Raw genomic sequence first — 22,777 nt, 5'->3', positions numbered from 1 at the left:
ATATAGGTATGTTTAAAAATATGGATGAAAGTATATTGTTATTATTATTTTTTTAATAAAAAATAACCTTTTTCGGATCCGAGTGTTAGGCACATAGCGCGCCAGGTGCCGGTCACTCGGATCCGAGCGTAAGGGACAGCAATGGTTGGAATGGAACTACTCCACAGATTTCGATAATTCTTTTACATTTTAAATGCTATATTATCCCTAAGTAACATAGGGATATAGATAGTAAATAAAATATAATGCGCATTTGAATAATTATTTATTGAGGAAGACATTCATAAATCTGAGCGATACAATAATATTTATCAAAAATCAAATCAAAGCCATACAATCAAAAGTATCAGTACGTAATAATTATAAGTTTAATTGAAAACTTGTCACAGAATAAAGGTGAGTCACTCACATAAAGGTACAAAGGAATAAAAAATATTCTGAAAATTTTAACCACATAGGTAACAAAACAATAAAATTTAATGAAAACAATTATGAATGTGCTAGGCAGAAACATTTTGTACAGAAACCTGGAGAACCTTCACATTGCTTACATTCATAAATTGTTTGCACCCTTTTTTTCTGTGATTTGCAACCTTTGCATTCTTTTCGGACCACTTCGATAGTTTGTTTCGTGACTCTTCCTACTGTCTTAACTCTCGTCCGGGTCTTTTCTATTTTTGTGAGTTCGTGTTTCACTTTCAAAACATTGCGTCGATTTACATCATTAGGATCAGGTAAAAGCTTCTCCAGTATCTTCATACGGAAATCATATAGATTTAATTTGTCATTCGCCGAAAATGTATTGTACAAGTGCAATGCATTAGTAAGGCTCATTTGCAGCATATGCACAAACAGCTTCTTGTACCAACGCAGCGTCTTCCTTTGGACTGGATAGTATGCCAACATCTGATCTTGAAGATCAACACCCGACATAAAATTATTGTAATGAACGATTGCCATTGGTTTCACTACTATAGATCCTCTTTTGGAAGTAGTCTCCATCATCTCACTACCGTGTTCTGTAGAAATATACAGAACGTATCGCTTATCCCTCCATTTTCCGACATGAACGCCGTTCAAGAACAAGGATTTGTTTTCTCCCTTTTCCAGTGAAACAGAGCCAATTTCGACGGGATTATCTTTCCTGTTTTTTCTTAACGTTCCTGTGCAGTATGTCTGTCGATCTAGCAATTTCACAGCCAGGCCATAAGAATTATAATAATTATCCATGTATACATGATGGCCACAGTCCAGTCTCTCTTCTAGTAGTTTGAAGACAATCTTACTACTATGTCCTTGCCCTGATGTCTCATCATTAGCACCGGCGTAAACTTGAAATTTCAAGACCGTACCATCTGGTTCTGCTAAAACATAGAGTTTAATGCCATATTTATGCCGTTTGTTTTTTATATATTGTCGGAACAGCAACCGACCGCGCCACAATACCATGGACTCATCCAATGATAGCTCTTTACCTGGACAGTAAATAGTTTTCATTTTATTGTTAAAATGATCCATGAATGGTCGGATTTTATTGAGACGGTCTTCTTCACTGGTTACAGACGTAAAGTGTAGGCATCGTAAAATAAGTAAAAAACGATTTCGTGACATGAATTGTCCGAAGCATGGAATATTAAACAAATAGTGTCGTTTCCAATAATCACTTAAACGGTTTAGTCGAATTGTTCCTGTGTGAAGAAGGAGTCCTAAAAATGTCAGCAGTTCTTCCTTTGTTAAATCTTTCCAAGATTTTATTCTGGAGTTTTGTTTGACGTTTTGTGCATTACCGACTCTTATTGCGTTCGCGTTGGTCTCGCGAACTATAAGATCTAACAACTCGTCATCAATCATTAGTCGGAATGCTTCGTAAGGATCAGTTGGAGGCGGCACTAAGAGTTCCTGTTCCTTAGTAAACTCTAAGCTTTTCATGGAGCTTGGATCACTGCTCCAGGTGGTAGTGGCTCCTTGACCAGAGGGTGAGTTATTGGGTGATAGATAAAAATCATCGGGTAAGTCTGGAGTACGACTTCCAGATCTCCGAACAGCCATAATTGATGGAGAGACGTCATCACGTTCTGGCGAAAGGTTGGGGGTGATCGCATCGGATCTCAGAAGAGATACGCTAGGTGTTGAACTGGTAGGGTTAATTGGTATATCCGGCAAAAAATCTCCATAGTCCTGTACGATATTCGGCGATGTAGGACGGCAGTCAATTTCAGAATTGAATTCAAAGCTACCGTCTCCATCAAATTCCAGTAGTCGAGGCGCTGACTTCGATGCTGAGGAACTATTTAGATCTGGTAACTTCAACGATTGAGTAGAATTATTACGCGTGGGGCCATCCCTAAATGAAGGTCTTAATCGCTTACATTGAATGATAGCCCTTCCATCTGACTCACATAAACCACGTTTTGATGCAGATGAACTTGAAGGTTGAGGTGGTGGTACACAGCTGACTGTCTTTGAGGCAGGTGACCTTTAAATAAAATTAAATGGAATTAAGTACAATTTACTGTTATTATTGAGTTCAATCAATTTAATTTCATAATAAATATTTTTAAGCATTTTTTGATGGTAACTACACCTCTTTGAGACGGTTCAAAGCAATGAGGAATTTGGCTTTTGAGGCTTAGTGATTAAAGTGTCAAGGATGGAATCCTGAAGGAACGGGTTCGATTCCCACTCGGAGATTTCATTTTCCACATTGTTTTCAAATATTTATTGTCATGCGTTCATAACATCATTAGTTAGTCATACCTTGAAAGTTGAGCTAGTGGTATATGGCTTGTCGTCTTTGGGGCAGATGACCTTGAAGGTTGAGCTGGTGGTACACGGCTGGTCGTCTTTTGCTTCAGTCTAGTATCAAAGATACTATCATCACTGCCGCAACTAGAAGAGTCCTCTGAACTTGAAGAGTCTTCATCAGCTCTTTGAGAATACACATCCTCATCACTATAGTCAGACTCATAGTCATCACTTTGCCGACGCTTTTTTCTAGAACTACTCGTAGATTTACTTCCAGACGGTCCAGCCTTATTGTCCATTTTAGTGCAAAAATAGCTTTGATACGATCGTGTGTAAAAGTCACAATTACACTGTTATAATGAAACCAATACGCGTTTTCGTAAGTTGAATATGTTTCAGAGCGGTCGCGCAAACCAACATAAACTCACCTCAAACGCCGGCGGCTTACTGACTACTACAAAATGCACAGGCCGGTCACTCGGATCCGAGTGCGCGGCACCGCTACTATCCCCCCTCCCAACTCGGATCCGAGTAGTGAGCACTAAATGTGTTAATTCGGTGGTGACTGTGGAAGTGAATAATCCTGAGGTTTCAGAAACTGGGACTGCGATGAATTGGAGGCTAGATGAGCAGACGGTGATGTCTGTGGAATTGGAGCTGGATAATTTTGAGGTTGTAGAGACTGGGACTGTGATGAAGTGGATGCTATTGGTGTGCCAGGATATGAATTAGTGTAATATCCATAATTGCTATCCCCATATCTTCCTGTGTCAGCTTGAAAAATAACTTGGCATATAGCATTTTTGACATTAACTAATGTTACTGCATCATATTTCCGCAATTCAGTAGATATATACTGCCCGAAAGCAATGTAAGAATCAGTTTCCGGTTGTGGTGGCTGAGCACATTGTTGCAGAAGTTGGAAAGCCTCTGAAAGAGTTTCATCTGATATGTCATCTGCATTATTAGAAGTAGTTTTCTTTCTTTTTTTTGTTCTTTTGTTTGTTGTTTGGACACTGGATTGTGCATTCTGATCATTCTGCTCTCTACTCTGATCTGTGTGGTGGTTGGCTCTCTCCGGTTGTGTGTCACTAGTAATGTTACTGTTCTCGTTTTCGCTCACTGTAGTATTAACTTCAAGTTCCCCTTCAGTCGTATCAGATTCTACCTGTAACAACAATTATTATTACTATTTACTGCTTATTCTTATTTTCAGCTTTATATTATAATTAAGATCTCCTTTATTTTCAGGTGCCGTCAACTAAAGAAGAATGGCGTACAGTTTCTCAGCAATTCGAGAATAAGTGGAATTTCCCACACGTGATAGGAGCGATGGACGGCAAACACGTCGCTATACAATCGCCTTTTAATAGTGGCAACGACTTTGATAATTACAAATTATTTCCTAGTATTGTTCTTTTTGCATTAGTAGATGCAAATTATAGGTTCCTGTATGTGAATGTTGGGACTAAAGGCAGAATATCAGATGGAGGCGTGTTCAAAAGCACAAATTTATATAAAAAACTTGAAAAAAAAGAGCTAAATATTCCTCCACCGGAGATATTGCAAGTTCCCTATAAAATTGAGGTACCCTATTATATACTAGGTGATAAAGCTTTTCAGCTTAATGATTATACTATGAAACCATACGATGGTACACGGGAAAGGGGTTCTTGTGAAAGAATTTTCAACTACCGACTGTCAAGAGCACGTAGAGTAGTTGAAAACGCGTTTGGAGTACTTAGTTCTGCCTACAGAGTCCTGCGTAAACCTATGCTTTTGGAACCAGAAACTGCGACTAAAGTCGTGCTGGCAACGGTTCATCTATATAACTACTTACGCAGTAATCCTAACTTTATATCGCCAGGAACGTTTGATACAGTACAGGAGAATGGAGATGTAATACCTGGAAGCTGGCGAAATGAACCGCCATCACAATCGCTACAACCGATGGCCGTCGTACCAAGAAGAGCAACAGAAAATGCCACTACAATACGGTCCCACTTAGCAAGACACTTTGTTACAAACCATACAATAGTTTGGCAAAATGAATATCAGTAAACTAATAGCTCACATGTTCCAATGTATCGCGTGTGGTTCCGGGTTCATTTTTATCCGCCATAAAGTCGAAGTCATCATACGCAAACCACTTTGATTTATATGTATCTTGAGCACCTGAAATAAACAAGTTACTCATTAAAATAACCACGTGTATTTCTAACAGCTTAAATGTAAAAAGCGAAATCACGTGAAATCCACAGTAAATATTATGATGTAATTACTTATAATAAAATATATAATTTTAATACCTACAGATAAAAAGTAGCTTTGTTTTCTTACCGGATCCAGTTATACGGCTTTGCTTCTCTCTGTGTTTCTCCCTTCTGTAGCCTCCCGCCAGAGATCGCATTTTTTTCTTTAGGTTCTCGATCGACTTATTCCCCATTTCACAAGAAATCTGACGCCAAGCATCATCTCTAACACCTCTATTGGTGTAATTAGAATCTTTGGGATCCCATAAACATTTAAATTCTTTATAAAGCGATATCAAACGGCGACTTTCTGAGATGTTCATGGCGAGGTGGATCGCGCGAACCAACACAACCGTCCACACCGCGCGCATCACGCAACTGAGGCACCTTTGAGGCTGGCACAAAAACCGACCGCACACGGATCGCGCGAGGTAGGGAGCGCGCGCTCCAATACGTGCGCATGGATCGCGCGCGGCACGTCCACACCGCCTGCATCTTTGGATCGCGCTGCTGCCGCGCGCGATCGGAGCGCGATGGATCGTCCGGTGTGGACCCGGCTATTTAAATCTGTGTCGCAGCAACAGTCGCGGTGAAATATCCTGTTCTAAAGCATCAAAAACCAGAGTGAGACTGAATGCATTGACAAAAGAAAATACATGCTGTATTTGTTCAATGGTGTCATTTCAGTAGGGTTTTCTCTTACAATTTTTGTCGCTCTGTCTTTGCAGTACTGGAAAGCGACATTTTTTTTCTGTTGTAAAGTACCAAATTGATACATCATAAAAATACGATCTAGCCTTCTGTGACTAATTAGTAATTTAAAGGAGATCATTCACGCTTCATACATTTCTGGGCTCTTTTTTGAAAGTGCCGGCCAACAAAAAAAAAATGGCACGACTCGTTAGAATTAGCCATTTGGAGCAATACCTAATATGGCATAAAAGTTGTAGGAGGGCTCTGAACCAAGTTATACAGGTTCGACGATTCGTTATTTCCATACATTTTGTCGATTTTAAAAAGTGCCCGCCAAGAAAAAAAACTGATACGTATCGTTAGAACTGCCCGTTTGGAGCAATAGTTAGTATGGCACAGAGATTGTATTTCTAGTTTATTTTTCTTACTTACACTTTTAAAAGTTGACAAAATGTATGCAAATAACGAATCATCGAACCTGTATAAGAGGTTCAGAGCCACCTGACAACTTTTATGCCACATTAGCTATTACTTCAAATGATTAGTTCTAACGATTCGTGCATTTTTTTTTCGTTGGCCGGCACTTTCAAAAAGGGCCCAAAATGAATGATCTCCTTTAACCTAACCTAAACTTATTAGCCCAAGAGCCCACGACAGCCAGACCTTCGTTATTTTATAAAAGTTGAAAGTTTCTCTGTAGATGTCTTCTATACAGGTAAGAACGACCAGCGACTATAAAGTTTGGGTTGTGGTTACCTGGGCAGGTAACAGGTAGTAAAGGTGTATAAAATAGTACTTGAAATTCGTTAAAGTATAAAGCTCAATTTTTTAATATTTCCTTCGGGATAACTTTAAAAATCTCGTCATCCATTGCCGGACACTTATGACAGTTGCTACCCCCTGCCAGACACCCCTAAACTTTAATAAATTATAATTATACTTTCGTTATAGTATAAAAGCTAAATTTTATATATGTTACTTGGGGACTTATAAAAAGATGTTACCTCAATAGCCGGACAGTTTTCGTGGTTTTTACATCTTGCCAGACACATCGAAAGTCCACTATAGGTGCGAGCGCGGGGTAACAACTGTTCAAGTAGGTGCGAGTGAGATAGAGCGCTTAGTCGAGTGCGTTCTTTTACTGCGCACCATCCATAGATGATACATTATATATTGAGATAGATACGCAACTCAGGCAGGTCATCTCCTCCCGGACAAAAATCCAGGTGGGGGTACGGACCTCGAGGCTACGCCTCCTTGCCCGGGTATGGCGCGGGGGATCTTGTTCCCCCGGACATGTTCTTCCAGCCCCTTTCGGGGCTGAGACCTCTCGGCCTAAGGGTAGTAGACTATGTCAATCAAAGTTCCCCGCGCGGACTGCAATTACTCGCTATCCTGCGCTGGGGCGGTGTCAAGTCCGGTATGTGCGTCATCCATCTCGTCGCCATCTTCGTCGCCTTAAGCGTCTGCGCCTGCAGGTTCGGCCACTAGAAGGAGCTCGCGAGGTAGGGGACGCCCGTTCGGCGGTCTCTCGCGGTGGGGTGCGATGCCATGGAGGTGTTGGTATGGTCCGTTATCTGCGCGCACGAACATACGGTGCGCTAGATTCTGGACGAATTCTTCCACGTCGGGCGTCCTGGTGTCTCGGTGTATGACGTCATTCCTGACGTACCTTGGAGCTCCGATGGCAAGGCGCAAGCACTTGTTCTGCTGGACCTGAAGCCGGTTCTTCTGGTACGCGGAGCACAGGGCGTACCAGTCTGGTGCCGCGTACGTAAGACGGGAGCGGACATAGGTGCTGATGATCTTCAGCTTGGTCCTCAGTGGGAGTCGGGATGTTAGTACCTGGTGCAACATCGACCTGGCCGCCGCAGCCTGACACACAGTGTGGTCCACCATGCGGATCATATTCAGGCTGGCGTCGATGTAGCATCCCAGGTAACGGACTGAGGTCTGCCATGCTATGCCCTGCCCTCGTAGCTGGAGATTACGTAGCGGCCTCCGAATGTTGAATGCTATGGCGGCCGTCTTTCCCACATTGACTGCCATTCTCCACTTGTCCAACCCTTCGGGTAATAAGTCCAGCAACGCAACTCTCATTTCAGTTTAAAAAGTTATATACCGTGATCACTAGATGGCGCATTCTAATTAGATTTATTGGCTACCCATAGATGGCGTTCTCTCTACGAGTACAATCTATATTTTAGTTGTATGACTATTGCTGTTTGTTTTCCTTAATTCTTATATATTATTAATGAAAAAAATTTAACATAAACATAATATTTACAAAATCACCTATTTCACTAAAAATAGTAATCGACTAAGCATTCGCGCTCGCACCTATAGTGGACTTTTGATGTGTCTGGCAAGATGTAAAAACCACGAAAACTGTCCGGCTATTGAGGTAACATCTTTTTATAAGTCCCCAAGTAACATATATAAAATTTAGCTTTTATACTATAACGAAAGTATAATTATAATTTATTAAAGTTTAGGGGTGTCTGGCAGGGGGTAGCAACTGTCATAAGTGTCCGGCAATGGATGACGAGATTTTTAAAGTTATCCCGAAGGAAATATTAAAAAATTGAGCTTTATACTTTAACGAATTTCAAGTACTATTTTATACACCTTTACTACCTGTTACCTGCCCAGGTAACCACAACCCAAACTTTATAGTCGCTGGTCGTTCTTACCTGTATAGGAGACATCTACAGAGAAACTTTCAACTTTTATAAAATAACGAAGGTCTGGCTGTCGTGGGCTCTTGCTCTATATACTATTATTATACTAAGATTGTTCTGAAATCTTTGTATAATTTGAATATTGCTCGTTTTGGTACAGCCCCAGAGCTGTATTCCATAAATTCGTTTCTATTCTTGTTGACATGAGCTTTGAAGCCTTACATCAAGGGATATTCCGAGATTTTTTTTTTTGTTCTGGCAAAAAACAGTCATTACAATAAGAGGTTTTACAGTAAAAATATTACTTAGAATACAGACAATGCATTGTCGAAATGTTGTGCAGCATGATCAGATTAACTTAATTTTCTAGTATAGAGATAGAGATATCTAGCTGTTTCAACGTACGGGACTTTTTGGCCATTGATATTGTTTATTGTTTATTGGTGAGGATATTGTCTATATAGACTTGGTCTCTTTTAGCTTCATTCGCCATTTTTTGGTCCACTGATGTACCATATTTAGTGCATCTTGTACTTTTCCCTATGTGCGATCAGCCTCCTACAGCCATAATAGCTGTCATCAGCAAAGGTGGCAATTGTATTTTTTTTTTATGGACATCAGAGCCAAATCGGATAACCTCTGTTCTTTTGGGTGAGCCGAGGCTTATTATAATGGCATGAATGGCTGAAGTATGGGCCTGGAGTGGCTTTTAGTAAACGTAACTGTATAAATAAATGGCTTACCTGGTTCTCCAACTGGTTAACGTCGTCCGTCACATTACCTGGTTCTCCAACAGGTTAACGCAGTCGTCCGTCACATTACCTGGTTCTCCAACAGCTCCACACAGTCGTCCGTCACATTACCTGGTTCTCCAACTGGTTAACACAGTCGTCCGTTACATTACCTGGTTCTCCAACAGGTTAACGCAGTCGTCCGTTTCATTACCTGGTTCTCCAACAGCTCCACACAGTCGTCCGTCACATTACCTGGTTCTCCAACAGGTTAACGCAGTCGTCCGTCACATTACCTGGTTCTCCAACAGCTCCACACAGTCTTCCGTCACATTACCTGGTTCTCCAACTGGTTAACGCAATCGTCCGTCACATTACCTGGTTCTCCAACAGCTCCACACAGTAGTCCGTCACATTACCTGGTTCTCCAACAGGTTAACGCAGTCGTCCGTCACATTACCTGGTTCTCCAACAGCTCCACACAGTCGTCCGTCACATTACCTGGTTCTCCAACAGCTCCACACAGTCGTCCGTCACATTACCTGGTTCTCCAACAGGTTAACGCAGTCGTCCGTCACATTACCTGGTTCTCCAACAGCTCCACACAGTCGTCCGTCACATTACCTGGTTCTCCAACAGCTCCACACAGTCGTCCGTCACATTACCTGGTTCTCCAACAGCTCCACACAGTCGTCCGTCACATTACCTGGTTCTCCAACAGCTCCACACAGTCGTCCGTCACATTACCTGGTTCTCCAACAGGTTAACGCAGTCGTCCGTCACATTACCTGGTTCTCCAACAGCTCCACACAGTCGTCCGTCACATTACCTGGTTCTCCAACAGCTCCACACAGTCGTCCGTCACATTACCTGGTTCTCCAACAGGTTAACGCAGTCGTCCGTCACATTACCTGGTTCTCCCAAGATGTCTGTCAACTAAATCTCTCTTACACTGTCCATTAATTTTTCTAACGTGGTATAGGGAAGATGTGTCGCCCTATTAAATAGGTTGGAAAGAAAGTCCAGAAAAAGTTAAGAAGGAGCGAGAAATGTTAGCGATAGGCACGATAGAAGAGTTTATTGAACAGGCACAGATATAGTATAAGTATAAGAGTTCACAAATACGGAAGTATATTAAAGACAAAAGTTTTATACGGCTAATCAATCTCACAGTATAGCTAAGTACGTTCGCGGTTAAATTGTCGCCGACTGCAGCAGAGAGTAGGTACTCGTGCGGAGTGCGAGCCGGGCGGCGAGCGATCGGCCGCGCGTACCGCTAGCGTCTTGCGCGAGTGTGTGTCGCCTCATACATAATTACGCTCACTAATGCCGCGCGCCAATATTTTAAATATTACATAATAAAGTAAACTATTAACGTGAAATACAATATATATGAAATATAATACATGTTTGAAACTTATTTTATGAATTTTATATAAGGATGAATTTATTTTATACTAGATAATTATGTGCCTATGAAATTATGAATGTATTTTGAATGCTAATAAAATATATATACAGAACCAAATAGTAGAAGTAGATATTATTATGAAATGGGCGAGAGAAGCCCACAGTGGCACTTGAGCTAGTGTTGAAATCTTTTCATCTGAATCCCCTGTTCAACTGCTTTACGCAGTTCAGTTATGCGGGACTTCATTAATTAAAATATTGATATTTTCTTTGGTTAATCCTATCCAATATTCAAAGACCCGTTCATCGATATTTTCTAAAACAGACTTTTTCAACCTGTGAGTCGCGACCCCCAGGGGGTCGGCATATCATAATATCGCTTATACTGCGTTGAATGGTATTGTCAGAGAGAGGTGTAATTTTGAGTTTTTCGACCTCTTGCTTGCCAAACATAGCCAGCAAAGCTTTCTCATTTTCGTTGGACATTTGAAAAAGCAGTTTTTTGATGTTGAGCTTTTAATTTTCTTTCGACAAAATCAACGAGTTTATTTTTTTTCATTTGGATGCTTTGCATTGAGGTGCCGTAAAAACTTCGATGGCTTCATGCTTTCTCTTATTAAAGTTAACCGTCGTCATAAAGACATTTTTTCTTTATTTTTGATTCATCACTACCGCTAGAAGTTGATGGCTCTGTTGGTCTTTATAGAAATTTGTCCATTTTCAATCGTTATAAATTAATTCTGTTAAATACGCCTGTAAAAACAATAGCTGGCGCTCGAAAAACGGTGGTTAGTAACCGATTGGCGCTCTGTTAGCCTCGGCCTCTCGGTGTTTATTAAAAAAAAACATTTTATTAACTGAAACTAAGTTTATTTTATATATATCTATAATTCTCACTACGACAATACACTCTCTATAACTATTCACTTTCGCGACTCGCCTTTCACGGACCTGCAATGGGTCTATAGACTAATGTTGTTAGGGGCTTAGTCTTATTAAAGAAAGAAAAGAAAAAGAAAGAAAAATGCGTTTATTTCAAAATTATGCCACACATCACAATATCTCCAGTACACCATGACATCCAGGACAATACTCTGCGATGTGTGGCATAATCCAGAAAATGGCCCCAGCTCAGCATAATGCTACGTGACCATTTGAATTTGGACACGTGGCGCTGATTTTCAGTTGGAAGCACAGATTGGGTAACGCCACGAACACAGCCAACACAACCTTATAATCTAAACTAATACCTACAATGACATTAAACTGAAAAAAAACATACATACAGCTGAACGTAGAACCTCCTCCTTTTTGGAAGTCGGTTAATAAACTATTACTAGTCCAGACCGGCGGGCATAAACCAGGTCCGTCGCTGGACAGCAATTCGGCTAATTACCAGAACGACCGAATGTTAAGGTGGGTACAGATTGGTGCAATGCAACATGTAATGTAATATTCTGCCTTAGATTGCATGTTGATTGTTGCTGCCTTGGACGTGTGGCGCGCGCGGTACGCGCATGATTACGAATCATTTGAGAACATCTGTTCCCGCATTTCGTAACAAACACTAGCCCTCACCGCCATGATCGTTGCGCATGCGAACGAAACAAACGACCGTCCACAGCTCAGTCCTGCGCACACTGCGCGCCCCTTTGTGTTCGTACCAAAAACCGACAAATCTCGGATCGAACCGCGCACGAGTTGTAACGCTCGGAGCGTGCGCGACCCAGGCGCAGTTCGTGCGCGCGAGGCGTCCAAACCACGAGCATTCGTGATACATTGCAGCAATGTGGACGTCAAATTCTTGCATTGCATGTTGCATTACATGTTGCATTGCACCAATCTGTACCCACCTTTAGAGGCAGAGCTACGGTTTTTATAGCAAATATATTGCTGACTGGTCATTTAAATCTGTTTCGCAGTTCTGCGTTAGTAATCGCAAACAGTCGCGGTGTAAACAGTTGTTCTAAACCATCAAAAACCAGAGTGAGACTGAATGCATTGACAAAAGAAAATACATGCTGTATTTGTTCAATGGTGTCATTTCAGTAGCGTTTTCTCTTACAATTTTGTCACTCTGTCTTTGCAGTACTGGAAAGCGACATTTTTTTTCTGTTGTAAAGTACCAATTTGGTACTTCATAAAAATACGATCTAGCCTTCTGTGACTAATTAGTAATTTAACTTTAACCTAACCTAAACTTATACTATTATTATACTAAGATTGTTCTGAAATCTTTGTATAATTTGATTATTGCTCGTTTTGGTTCAGCCCCAGAGCTGTATTCCATAAATTCGTTTCTATTCTTGTTGACACGAGCTTTCCAGCGAAGCCTTACATCAAGGGATATTCCGAGATTTTTTTTTTTGTTCTGGCAAAAAACAGTCGTCGTCATCAACCCATATTCGGCTCACTGCTGAGCTCGAGTCTCCTCTCAGAATGAGAGGGGTTAGGCCAATAGTCCACCACGCTGGCCCAATGCGGATTGGCAGACTTCACACACGCAGAGAATTAAGATAATTCTGTGGTATGCAGGTTTCCTCACGATGTTTTCCTTCACCGATTGAGACACGTGATATTTAATTTCTTAAAATGCACACAACTGAAAAGTTGGAGGTGCATGCCCCGGACCGGATTTGAACCCACACCCTCCGGAATCGGAGGCAGAGGTCATATCCACTGGGCTATCACAGCTCTCAAACAGTCATTACAGTAAAAATATTACTTAGAATATAGACAATGCATTGTCGAAATGTTGTGCAGCATGATCAGATTAACTTAATTTTCTAGTATAGAGATAGAGATATCTAGCTGTTTCAACGTACGGGACTTTTTGGCCATTGATAGACACCATAGTATTTTTTTGGTTTATTGGTGAAGTCTATATAGACTTGGTCTCTTTTAGCTTTATTCGCCATTTTTTGGTCCACTGATGTACCATATTTAGTGCATCTTGTACTAGTTTTTTTTTTTTTTTTGTTTTTTTTTTAAAGGTGGCAATTGTATTATTTTCGAGTTCTGGAATATGGGAAGTGTATAAAAGTAAGTATTAAAAATATTTCATCGATCAAAAAACTTTAAAAGTAATAATTATCAAAAGTGTTAATCAAAAATCTATTCAGATATTAATCGTCCATCATTAATGAAAGAATTAATGACTGGTAAATTTGCCAAAATTCCCTCCTTGATTCATGTTAATTTATTAATAATTTCTTTCTTTTTATACTCGTATTTCTTGATCCCCTTGGAGTAAAGACAGTGTTTGGAAGAACTGTGTAGCTTTTTCATAAAAAAGTGGTTTTTTTTTTCACTTTTCACTCCTGGTGGTTGCAAGTTGCAGGTTTAGTCGAACAAAGTAAAACTAACTAATTATGTATTTTAAAAACAAATTATGTATTTTAATTTTTGTTCAATTAATTATTATGTCTAGAAATTCGGATTACTTTTCGTTTTATATCAAGTATTTTTTTTTCTATGGACATCAGAGCCAAATCGGATAACCTCTGTTCTTTTTGGCTGTTACGCACACACGTGTAAAAGCAGAAAATGACCGCTTTAGCTCAGCTGAAACAACTGAAATGGTCAAAATCTGCAAAGGGTTAAAACTTGAAGAAATGCGCCTCTCAAAGACCAATTCTGCATCTGTAAATTAAGCTCTTAAGAGTCCAATTTATATGTCGACGTTGATGTTGACAAGTTTACGTGTTTTAAAGCAGAAAAATCAAAATTTCCCGGAAAATTACTATCAATAGTAATTTTCCGGGAATTTTTTGTTTTCAACATCACACCCAAAGGTAATAGACCCCTTAAAGGGGTTACTAGTTTTACCTTTTAAAAAAGGAAAAGCGCGTAAATAAAACACAGGTAACGCTCGAATGTCGGTATGGGGAAATTGGCGTGGACGTTCATGGCTTATTGAACCGTGATAGCCCAGTGGATATGACCTCTGCCTCCGATTCCGGAGGGTGTGGGTTCGAATCCGGTCCGGGGCCAACCAACTTTTCAGTTGTGTGTATTTTAAAAAAATTAAATATCACGTGTCATCATCGGTGAAGGAAAACATCGTGAGGAAACCTGCATACCAGAGAATTATCTCTCTGGGTGTGTGAAGTCTGCCAATCCGCAATGGGCCAGCGTGGTGGACTATTGGCCTTATCCCTCTCATTCTGAGAGGAGACTCGAGCTCAGCAGTGAGCCGAGGCTTATTATAATGGCATGAATGGCTGAAGTATGGGCCTAGAGTGGCTTTTAGTAAACGTAACTGTATAAATAAATGGCTTACCTGGTTCTCCAACTGGTTAACATAATCGTCCGTTACAGTGTGTAGAGTCACTGAAGCCTGTCTGGCACATTCTTTGGCCCTTTCTTCCATCTGTGAAATTACATACAGTTAGTTTTATTTCAACGAAATCCTATTAATATTATAAACGCAAAAGTTTGTTTGGATGTTTGAATGTTTAATACTCCTTAAAGACGCTACTACTAAAGCGATTTGGCTGAAATTTGGTTTAGAAATAGATTTTACTCTGCATAAACCCGTAGGCTACTATTTATCTAGCCCAGTGGATAGGACCTCTGCCTCCGATTCCGGAGGGTGTGGGTTCGAATCCGGTCCGGGGCATGCACCTCCAACTTTTCAGTTGTGTGCATTTTAAGAAATTAAATATCACGTGTCTCAATCGGTGAAGGAAAACATCGTGAGGAAACCTGCATACCAGAGAATTATCTCAATTCTCTGGGTGTGTGAAGTCTGCCAATCTGCATTGGGCCAGCATGGTGGACTATTGGCCTAACTTCTCTCATTCTGAGAGGAGACTCGAGCTCAGCAGTGAGCCGAATATGGGTTGATGACGACGAAAAAGTCGTCGTCATCTCGAAAAAATCCATGGTATCCCGAGATGTGCGATGTGTGTGTGTGATGATATGAATGTGTGTTACTCTTTCACGCCTCGAATTTGGTATCGAGATATATTATAGCATGAATTATTAACACATAGGGTACCTATAACGAAAAATGGTTCCCGATTGATTTGTGCATCAAGCATACAAACAATTTTAAAACAAAAATACAAACAAACCAACAAACAATGAAGCTTATTAACACGTTCATCGCCATGGTGGGTCAAAATGACCGGCACTTGATCTAGCCATTTGGGCCATGGGGGGTCAAAATGACCGGCACGCCAGACCTACCTTTGCGAAGCCCGTTCGCGCCGCAGAATGCAAAAGCTGTGTATTCAACCATACAATGTGACCGGCGCGGCCCCAGTGAACACCTGTAACTACTTGGTTTTTGATTTTTTGATGGCATACCTGTTTTTAGGACTTAGAGAAAAAAGTTAATGAAAAAACATAGGATTTCGAATCATATATTTTTATTTCTGTTATAAGTTGCATTTATGCATAAAAATGAAAAGACAACAGAATATTATTAATTTTAGGCATGTTTTTATCAAAATTTAAGAAAAAAAGAAAGACAATACAACAAAAAATATTAGGAACGTTTTTTATCAAACCACAATTACAAATCGTCATACGAACAACATTCAAACTAAAGATTAATTCAACTCTAAATGGATAATCAAACATTTTAGTGGCATTTGTCAAAACATTGACGACATAAATGGGGATTGCCGGGACAAATGGTGCAAAACCAAGAAACCTTCTTTGTTTTGTTCTTGGCCACATTTCTTCCATGCAACTCAACATTTGATTTGTAACAATCACGACAAAATTTTCTTGTTGATACTGCTGCACCTTCTTTTTTCTTAAGCTCGTGTTTTTGTCTTCTGGGTCGTGGTGTGGTCAATCCCGTATTTTCTTGACTACCCTCAATCAACTGCTTTGCCAACAGTCGCCTAAAATCGACGACAGATATCTTCTTCTTCGTTGTACTTTCATATAGTACTCTTGCATTTACTTCAGCAGTATTGAGTAATAATTCGATACCGAGCTTCTTATACCACTTTAACGTCTTTCGCAATGGACTCGAATAAGCACTCATTTGGTCAGACAAGTCAACGGCTGCTTTGGCTTTATTATAATCAATCACAATTTTCGGTTTAATTGTTTCAACACCTCTTTTGTTCTTTTTTTTTGTAAAACCAATTGAATGTTTGACAACAAACACACGTCCCTCTTATCCTTCCACTTCATAACCGTGACTCCGTTTTTGTTTTCTTTTGCCATAAACTCACCCGGTTTCAGATTTCCAGTCATGACGTCCTTTGGTAAGTTCTTCCTGTTTTTTCGTAGGGTCCCTACTAAATGAGTATCGTGTTGAACTAACTTCTCAGCTAGATCTAAGCTTGTATACCAATTATCTACGAACATGGTATGACCTTTTCCAAAGTAGTTACGTGCTAAATTCAAGACAACGTTGGTTGGAGTATTATCCTGTGAATCTAATGTCTTTCCTCCATATACCTGCACCTTTGTCGTATAGCCAGGAGTAGTACACAATTTAAATAACTTGATGCCATATTTATGTCTTTTCGACTTATTATATTGGCGGAAAATGATACGCCCACGAAATGGTATCATACTTTCATCGACGCATAAACATTCATCGGGAGTATAATGAATTGAAAATGTTTGGTTCAATATTTCAACCAATCTTCGTATTTTAACCAGCCGGTCATTTTTTGGAACTTCTTCGTTGTTGGAAAAGTGGAGCATTCTAAGCAAAACCTCGAAGCGGTTGCGACTCATAGTCTTTTTTGCAAACGATTGACCCAACATTTCATCATTAGACCAATAGTCTACGATTTTTGGTAACTTCACTATACCCATCCAAATAATCACGCCTAAAAATCGTTTCATTTCTTCTTTGTCGGTTGGCGTCCAGAGCCGTAGTCTCGACTTATTTTTAATGCCACCTTTATCGATACTTTGTTGGGCAAATATATTCGTCTGATGTGCTATATTTTCAAATAACTGGTCAGTGACTAAGAGGGAATAGAAATCGACAGGTGTAGCATTGGCTAGTTGATTTCGAAGTGAGTAAGGTTTCAGTCCCGGTATTTCGGTAAAAGGAATTAAACGAGGCTGCTTACCACGTGGCTGGTACCACTCACATTCAGGTGTATGGCCGGATAAAGCTGGAGATAAATCACAGTCATCTTCTTCACTGTCCGACAAAATAACTCGACGTTTTCTGGTACGTGGAATATTTATCACTTCATCGCCCTCACTTATGACATGGTCAATACTGCAATGTGACCTCTCTAAACTGTCAATTACATGTAATTGTTCTTGTGTAAACTCAAAGTCAAAAAAAGTGTCCATTTTAACAATAAAACTATTTTTTCTGCAAAACAAAATCTTAGTGTGCATTTGATGACCAAAACAAGTGCGAACTAACGAAAACAATCCGTGATTGGCTTGAGTCATAGGGAGAGGTGAAAGGGGTGAAGGGAGGCGGGAACAACAACCGCACGCACGGTGTACTCCCGCGCTAGCATCCATTAGGCGCGCGGTACCCGTGCGTAGTAGACGTGTCTATAACGTTTGTCTATGTCTCATTGATCGAAAATTACGCGTACGTAAGTACGCTGACCGGCACGGCCTGAATGTAATAATTATTCCGTTTAGGCCGCGCCGGGTCGTAATGACCGGCAATTAAAAAAACCCTAAAATAAAGCCAAAATAAACAAATATCACTGTAAAACTTTAAATATGAACAAATAAACCTATAAATAATCATAAAAACCAATGACATTTTTTTATGATTTTGTAAAATAATAGTCGGCGATGAACGTGTTAAATCCACTGCCGTCTTTTAAATGTAAAACAATACGTGTTAATCGTGAAAATAATTGTCAACAAATGACAAATACCGCGAGTATGCGTCGCTACTATGTATGAACATGTTTCGATGCAAGTCGGCACGGGTTATCGTTCTTCAATTAAGGTAAAAAAAATATTTTCGAGTGTTTTAGAGGCAAATGAACAAAACTAGGACCTATGCGTTACAAATTTAAAACTTTGAAAAATAAGGGACACCCTAATGCCCATATATAAAAAGTACTCTGTGGAGAGTACTGAAGAGCGACACTATCGCCCGGCGCAGCATACAACACCGCGCGCTTAGGCGGGGCGCTCGGAGTAGGGAGAGAGGGGACGTATGGGGAGGGATACAGTGTTGTCACGTTGAAATCCAAGGGGTAATCTCAAAAAGTGGGTCAAGCTACGCTGGAACCCAAATATCCGTTTTCTTCCCTTTGGGGGGAAAACGGTGTTAATTTGGGAAATGCAATAACACCAAACTAACCTCAAATCAAAACAATACTTTTCGAATGAACTTTCTGTGACTAACTTCGTTCATTCAACCTGTATCGGCTCGGCTATGTTCAATTTAAACATGGCCGACACGAAATGTCAAACATTTTGCGCGCGCTTTATTTGAAATTTAACATTCGCATTCGCATTCGCGAATATTGAAGATGAATATTCGCATTCGCATTCGCGAATGTGAAAAATCCAACATTCGTTACATCACTAATACTCTTCTACTTTGCCGCTGAAAACTGGTAACTGAATTTTTGGAAGAATTATATTACTTTTAGAATTTATTTGTGTTTGTTGAACTAGCCTTTGACAGCTCCGAAGACTGATACACCTCTGCATACTTAGCCTTCATCATCATCATCATCATCATATCAGCCGATGGACATCCACTGCAGGATATAGGCCTTTTGTAGGGACTTCCAAACATCACGATACTGATTACTGAGCCACCTGCATCCAGCGAATCCCTGCGACTCGCTTGATGTCGTCAGTCCACCTGGTGGGGGGTCGACCAACACTGCGCTTAGGGTAGGGAGGGGGAATGACGTTCACTTAAGAAAAACATTGCATTTTTTTTAAACTATTTATTATAAATCAAAAACATAAAATGTAACATGTTCTTTAATTATCAAGTAATCAATAGTTTAAAAACGAAATCTTACATCTTTGACCTATTACAAGAAAAAAAATATTTAAAAAAAACAGATTTGAGCGGCATTGCCTGACTATGGATAATCCTGCACAGAGTACGGTACGGTACGGTAATGACATTCAAACATATTTTTTTTTTAAATGTAACATTTAAGACACATTTTAATTAATTAAACATTAATGAGAACAACCGTATACATTTTAAAAGTTAAGCCTACAATTAGAAATTAGCATCAGTTAACCCTATTTGTACGTAATATTAGTCTTTTTCAATTTACTTTCAGCCTTCAATATGACAAATCAACCTAAATTATTGTAATATAACATATTAGAGGTAAAACGAATTAAATGGTAATATTTTATTTTTGGACAAATCGCAGATATATCCATCTGGTGAATCCCATCCTGAACATACAGAATGAGCCCACAGTCCGCAGACTCCAAATTCTTCACAAATAATACATTTGTTGCAATTTTTATCATCCACATTCATTTCGTCATCGCTGTGATCGTCGCAAAGGTGGTCTTCATCTTCACTCTCTGAAGAACTATCTTGCAAAATTTTTCTCTTATAAGTTTTTTGTTACTTAGGTTTATTCTTCTTTTCTTTGGCTATTTTTTTTTGGTTTTGCATTTTTTGCAGTCTTGTTGAGTTTCGCTACTTTTTTCTTTTCTTAATCCTCTAAAATAATTTTCAAAGGAGTTGCAGTCAATATGGTAGCGTGTTGTTTTCGCTTTCTCAGAAGAAAGGCTTAGAAGATGGTTCCATAGTTGGTGTCTTGGCTATTGTAGCAAAAGATACCGGAGAGTTTTGTTCATCAACGTGCTCTTGGTTACAAGTAACCACCAAAACAGATTCAGAGCATTGATACCTATTTGATGGACCTGGTAAAGGAGACATATGTCCTGAAATTATCGCCGTACCTTCAGACTGCGCTAATATAATTCTTCCAAAAATTCAGTTACCAGTTTTCAGCGGCAAAGTAGAAGAGTATTAGTGATGTAACGAATGTTGGATTTTTCACATTCGCGAATGCGAATGCGAATGCGAATATTCATCTTCAATATTCGCGAATGCGAATGCGAATGTTAAATTTCAAATAAAGCGCGCGCAAAATGTTTGACATTTCGTGTCGGCCATGTTTAAATTGAACATAGCCGAGCCGATACAGGTTGAATGAACGATGTTAGTCACAGAAAGTTCATTCGAAAAGTATTGTTTTGATTTGAGGTTAGTTTGGTGTTATTGCATTTCCCAAATTTAACTGATATTCAAGTGACAAAGTGGTATAAAAACACGAGTAAAGCACGTGTTAGCGAAGTTTGGACTTATTTCACAATATATGATGCTGAAAATGTAAATTGCAAGTTGTGTGATAAAAAGTACTCGCGCAAAAGCAGGACCACTAGTGCTATGCGAAATCACCTAGAAACTAAACACAAAAATGAACATGACGAATTTTTAAGAAGAGAGCATGAAAAGCGAGGTGCTGCTAAAATAAATTCTTTGGCGTCCTCTTCGCGAAAATGTACCAAAACCGACCTTAAGCAAATATCTTTAGGTGATTGCATCGAAAAAAATAAAAAATGGGATAACAACAACACCAAGTCTTTGGAGCTAGATAATTAAATTGGCGAAATCATTGCACTGGAGGACTTACCATTTAGTTTTGTGGAATGCCTTGGATTTGTGAGATTGATTAACCAAGTGTGCCCCTCGTATAATTTAAAATCTCGGCAATATTTTACTTCGTTTATTTGCGAAAAATTATATGGCAAGGTAAAAGATAAAATTCTGAAATTAATCAAATCATTTGAAAAACTAGCGTTTACAACTGATATCTGGTCTGATTCTTGCTCTGGAGTATCGCTGATAAGTTTCACTTGTCACGGAATTACCAAAAGTTTTGAAAGAAAAATGATTGTTTTGAAATCTGAAGTATTTAATGATGGGCGACATACAGGAGAAAATATAGCCGTAAAGCTAGAAACTATGTTGTCATCATGGGGAATTCCCAAAGAAAAGGTATTATGTATTGTTAGGGACGGTGGCACTAACATGAAAAAAGGTATTTCTTTATTAAATATTAAAAACATTGATTGTTTATCGCACCAAATTCAACTTGTTGTTAAGGAAGGGCTTAAGTCACAAGAATCTATCATTGCAGTCATTAACAAATGTAAAAAGATAGCAACACATTTTCACCACTCTAATGTAGCTCAATATGAACTTGCTAATCTACAAGAAAAACTTAATCAACCAAAGCTCAAGATAATCCAAGAGTGTGTTACGAGATGGAATAGCAACTTTTACATGTTAGAACGAATTTTAAAAAACAAAGATTCACTGTGCCTTTATGCTTCCACTAACAACAAAATTTCACAACTAAGTTCAGATGAATGGATAGTTGTGGAAAAATTAATTACATTGCTTAAACCTTTTGAAGAAATAACACGAGAACTAAGTGCAGCCAATGTTTCCATATCGTCTGTGATTCCGTTATTGGCCACCCTGGAAAAGGTGATTGATGAATATGAGGCATCTGAAGAATGCATTAGAAAAACTATACTCGTTTTAAAACAAGAAATGAATCACAGATTTTCTCACTTGGAAAACGACAAATTATTTGCAAAAGCAACTTTTATTGATCCTAGGTACAAATCGAAATTTTTCAAAAATCCTTCAAACAAAGATCAGGTCGTGAAAAATATTTTGGATTTAATTGGAAATGAGGACTTCAGCTTTCCTTCATGTTCAAATTCAAAGCGTCCTAAAACGACTAATCAGGTTAAGGAAAACTTTGGCTCCAGTGCCAGTCTTTCAGAAAAATCTGTATCACTAAAAGAAACTATGAAAATGATGATGGACTAAAGTGAAAGCGAGGAAGAATTAGAAAATGAAATTCCAAATCCTGTAGAAGTTTTAATAAAAAAATATATTAATGATTATGTATTGGATAAACGTATTGAAAATGAAGAAGACCCACTTCTTTGGTGGAAAGTTAATAGCAATAAATATGGTATTCTTTCTCCTGTAGCCAGAGAATATTTGGTAACTCCACCCACAAGTGTCCCCAGTGAAAGAGTTTTCAGTGGAGCTGGACTTCGCTACAGACCTCACCGAAACAGGCTGCACGGAGAAAGAGCTTCAAAACTTTTATTTTTAAAATTTAACATTCCTTTACTTCAATTTAATTACTAAGAATTTAAAGTTACAGCGAGTTTAATTATTTTAATAGTCAACTGTGTCAACTTGTTATTAGCAAAACTATAATTGTGTAGTTTATATTTGATTATTTTTAATTCATAGAAAAAGAAAATTAGT

General features: G+C 39.2%; 1 protein-coding gene across 3 annotated transcripts; it reads right to left on the bottom strand.

The window, feature by feature from the left end:
* Positions 1-350: 350 nt before the first annotated feature.
* On the bottom strand, positions 351-6,455 carry LOC112055934 (piggyBac transposable element-derived protein 4). 3 transcript variants are annotated; one of them, XM_052889536.1, is made up of 4 exons: positions 5,086-6,455; positions 4,820-4,920; positions 2,758-3,913; positions 351-2,476 (listed from the first exon to the last, which is right to left on the bottom strand). In XM_052889536.1, exons 3-4 carry the CDS (start codon positions 3,042-3,044, stop codon positions 490-492), a joined length of 2,274 nt encoding a protein of 757 aa, XP_052745496.1. In that variant the 5' UTR covers positions 3,045-3,913; positions 4,820-4,920; positions 5,086-6,455; the 3' UTR covers positions 351-489. The 3 variants fall into 3 exon arrangements, with proteins under 3 accessions (XP_052745496.1, XP_052745497.1, XP_023951997.2); XM_052889537.1 differs by lacking the exon at positions 5,086-6,455 and having other exon boundaries at positions 4,820-4,999; XM_024096229.2 differs by lacking the exon at positions 351-2,476 and having other exon boundaries at positions 3,054-3,913; positions 5,086-6,346.
* Positions 6,456-22,777: the final 16,322 nt, after the last annotated feature.

The sequence above is a fragment of the Bicyclus anynana genome, chromosome 26, assembly GCF_947172395.1.
Source record: "Bicyclus anynana chromosome 26, ilBicAnyn1.1, whole genome shotgun sequence".
NCBI lineage: Eukaryota > Metazoa > Arthropoda > Insecta > Lepidoptera > Nymphalidae > Bicyclus > Bicyclus anynana.
Note: the sequence above shows the minus strand (reverse complement) of the source record. Positions and strands in the feature narration are given on the sequence as shown.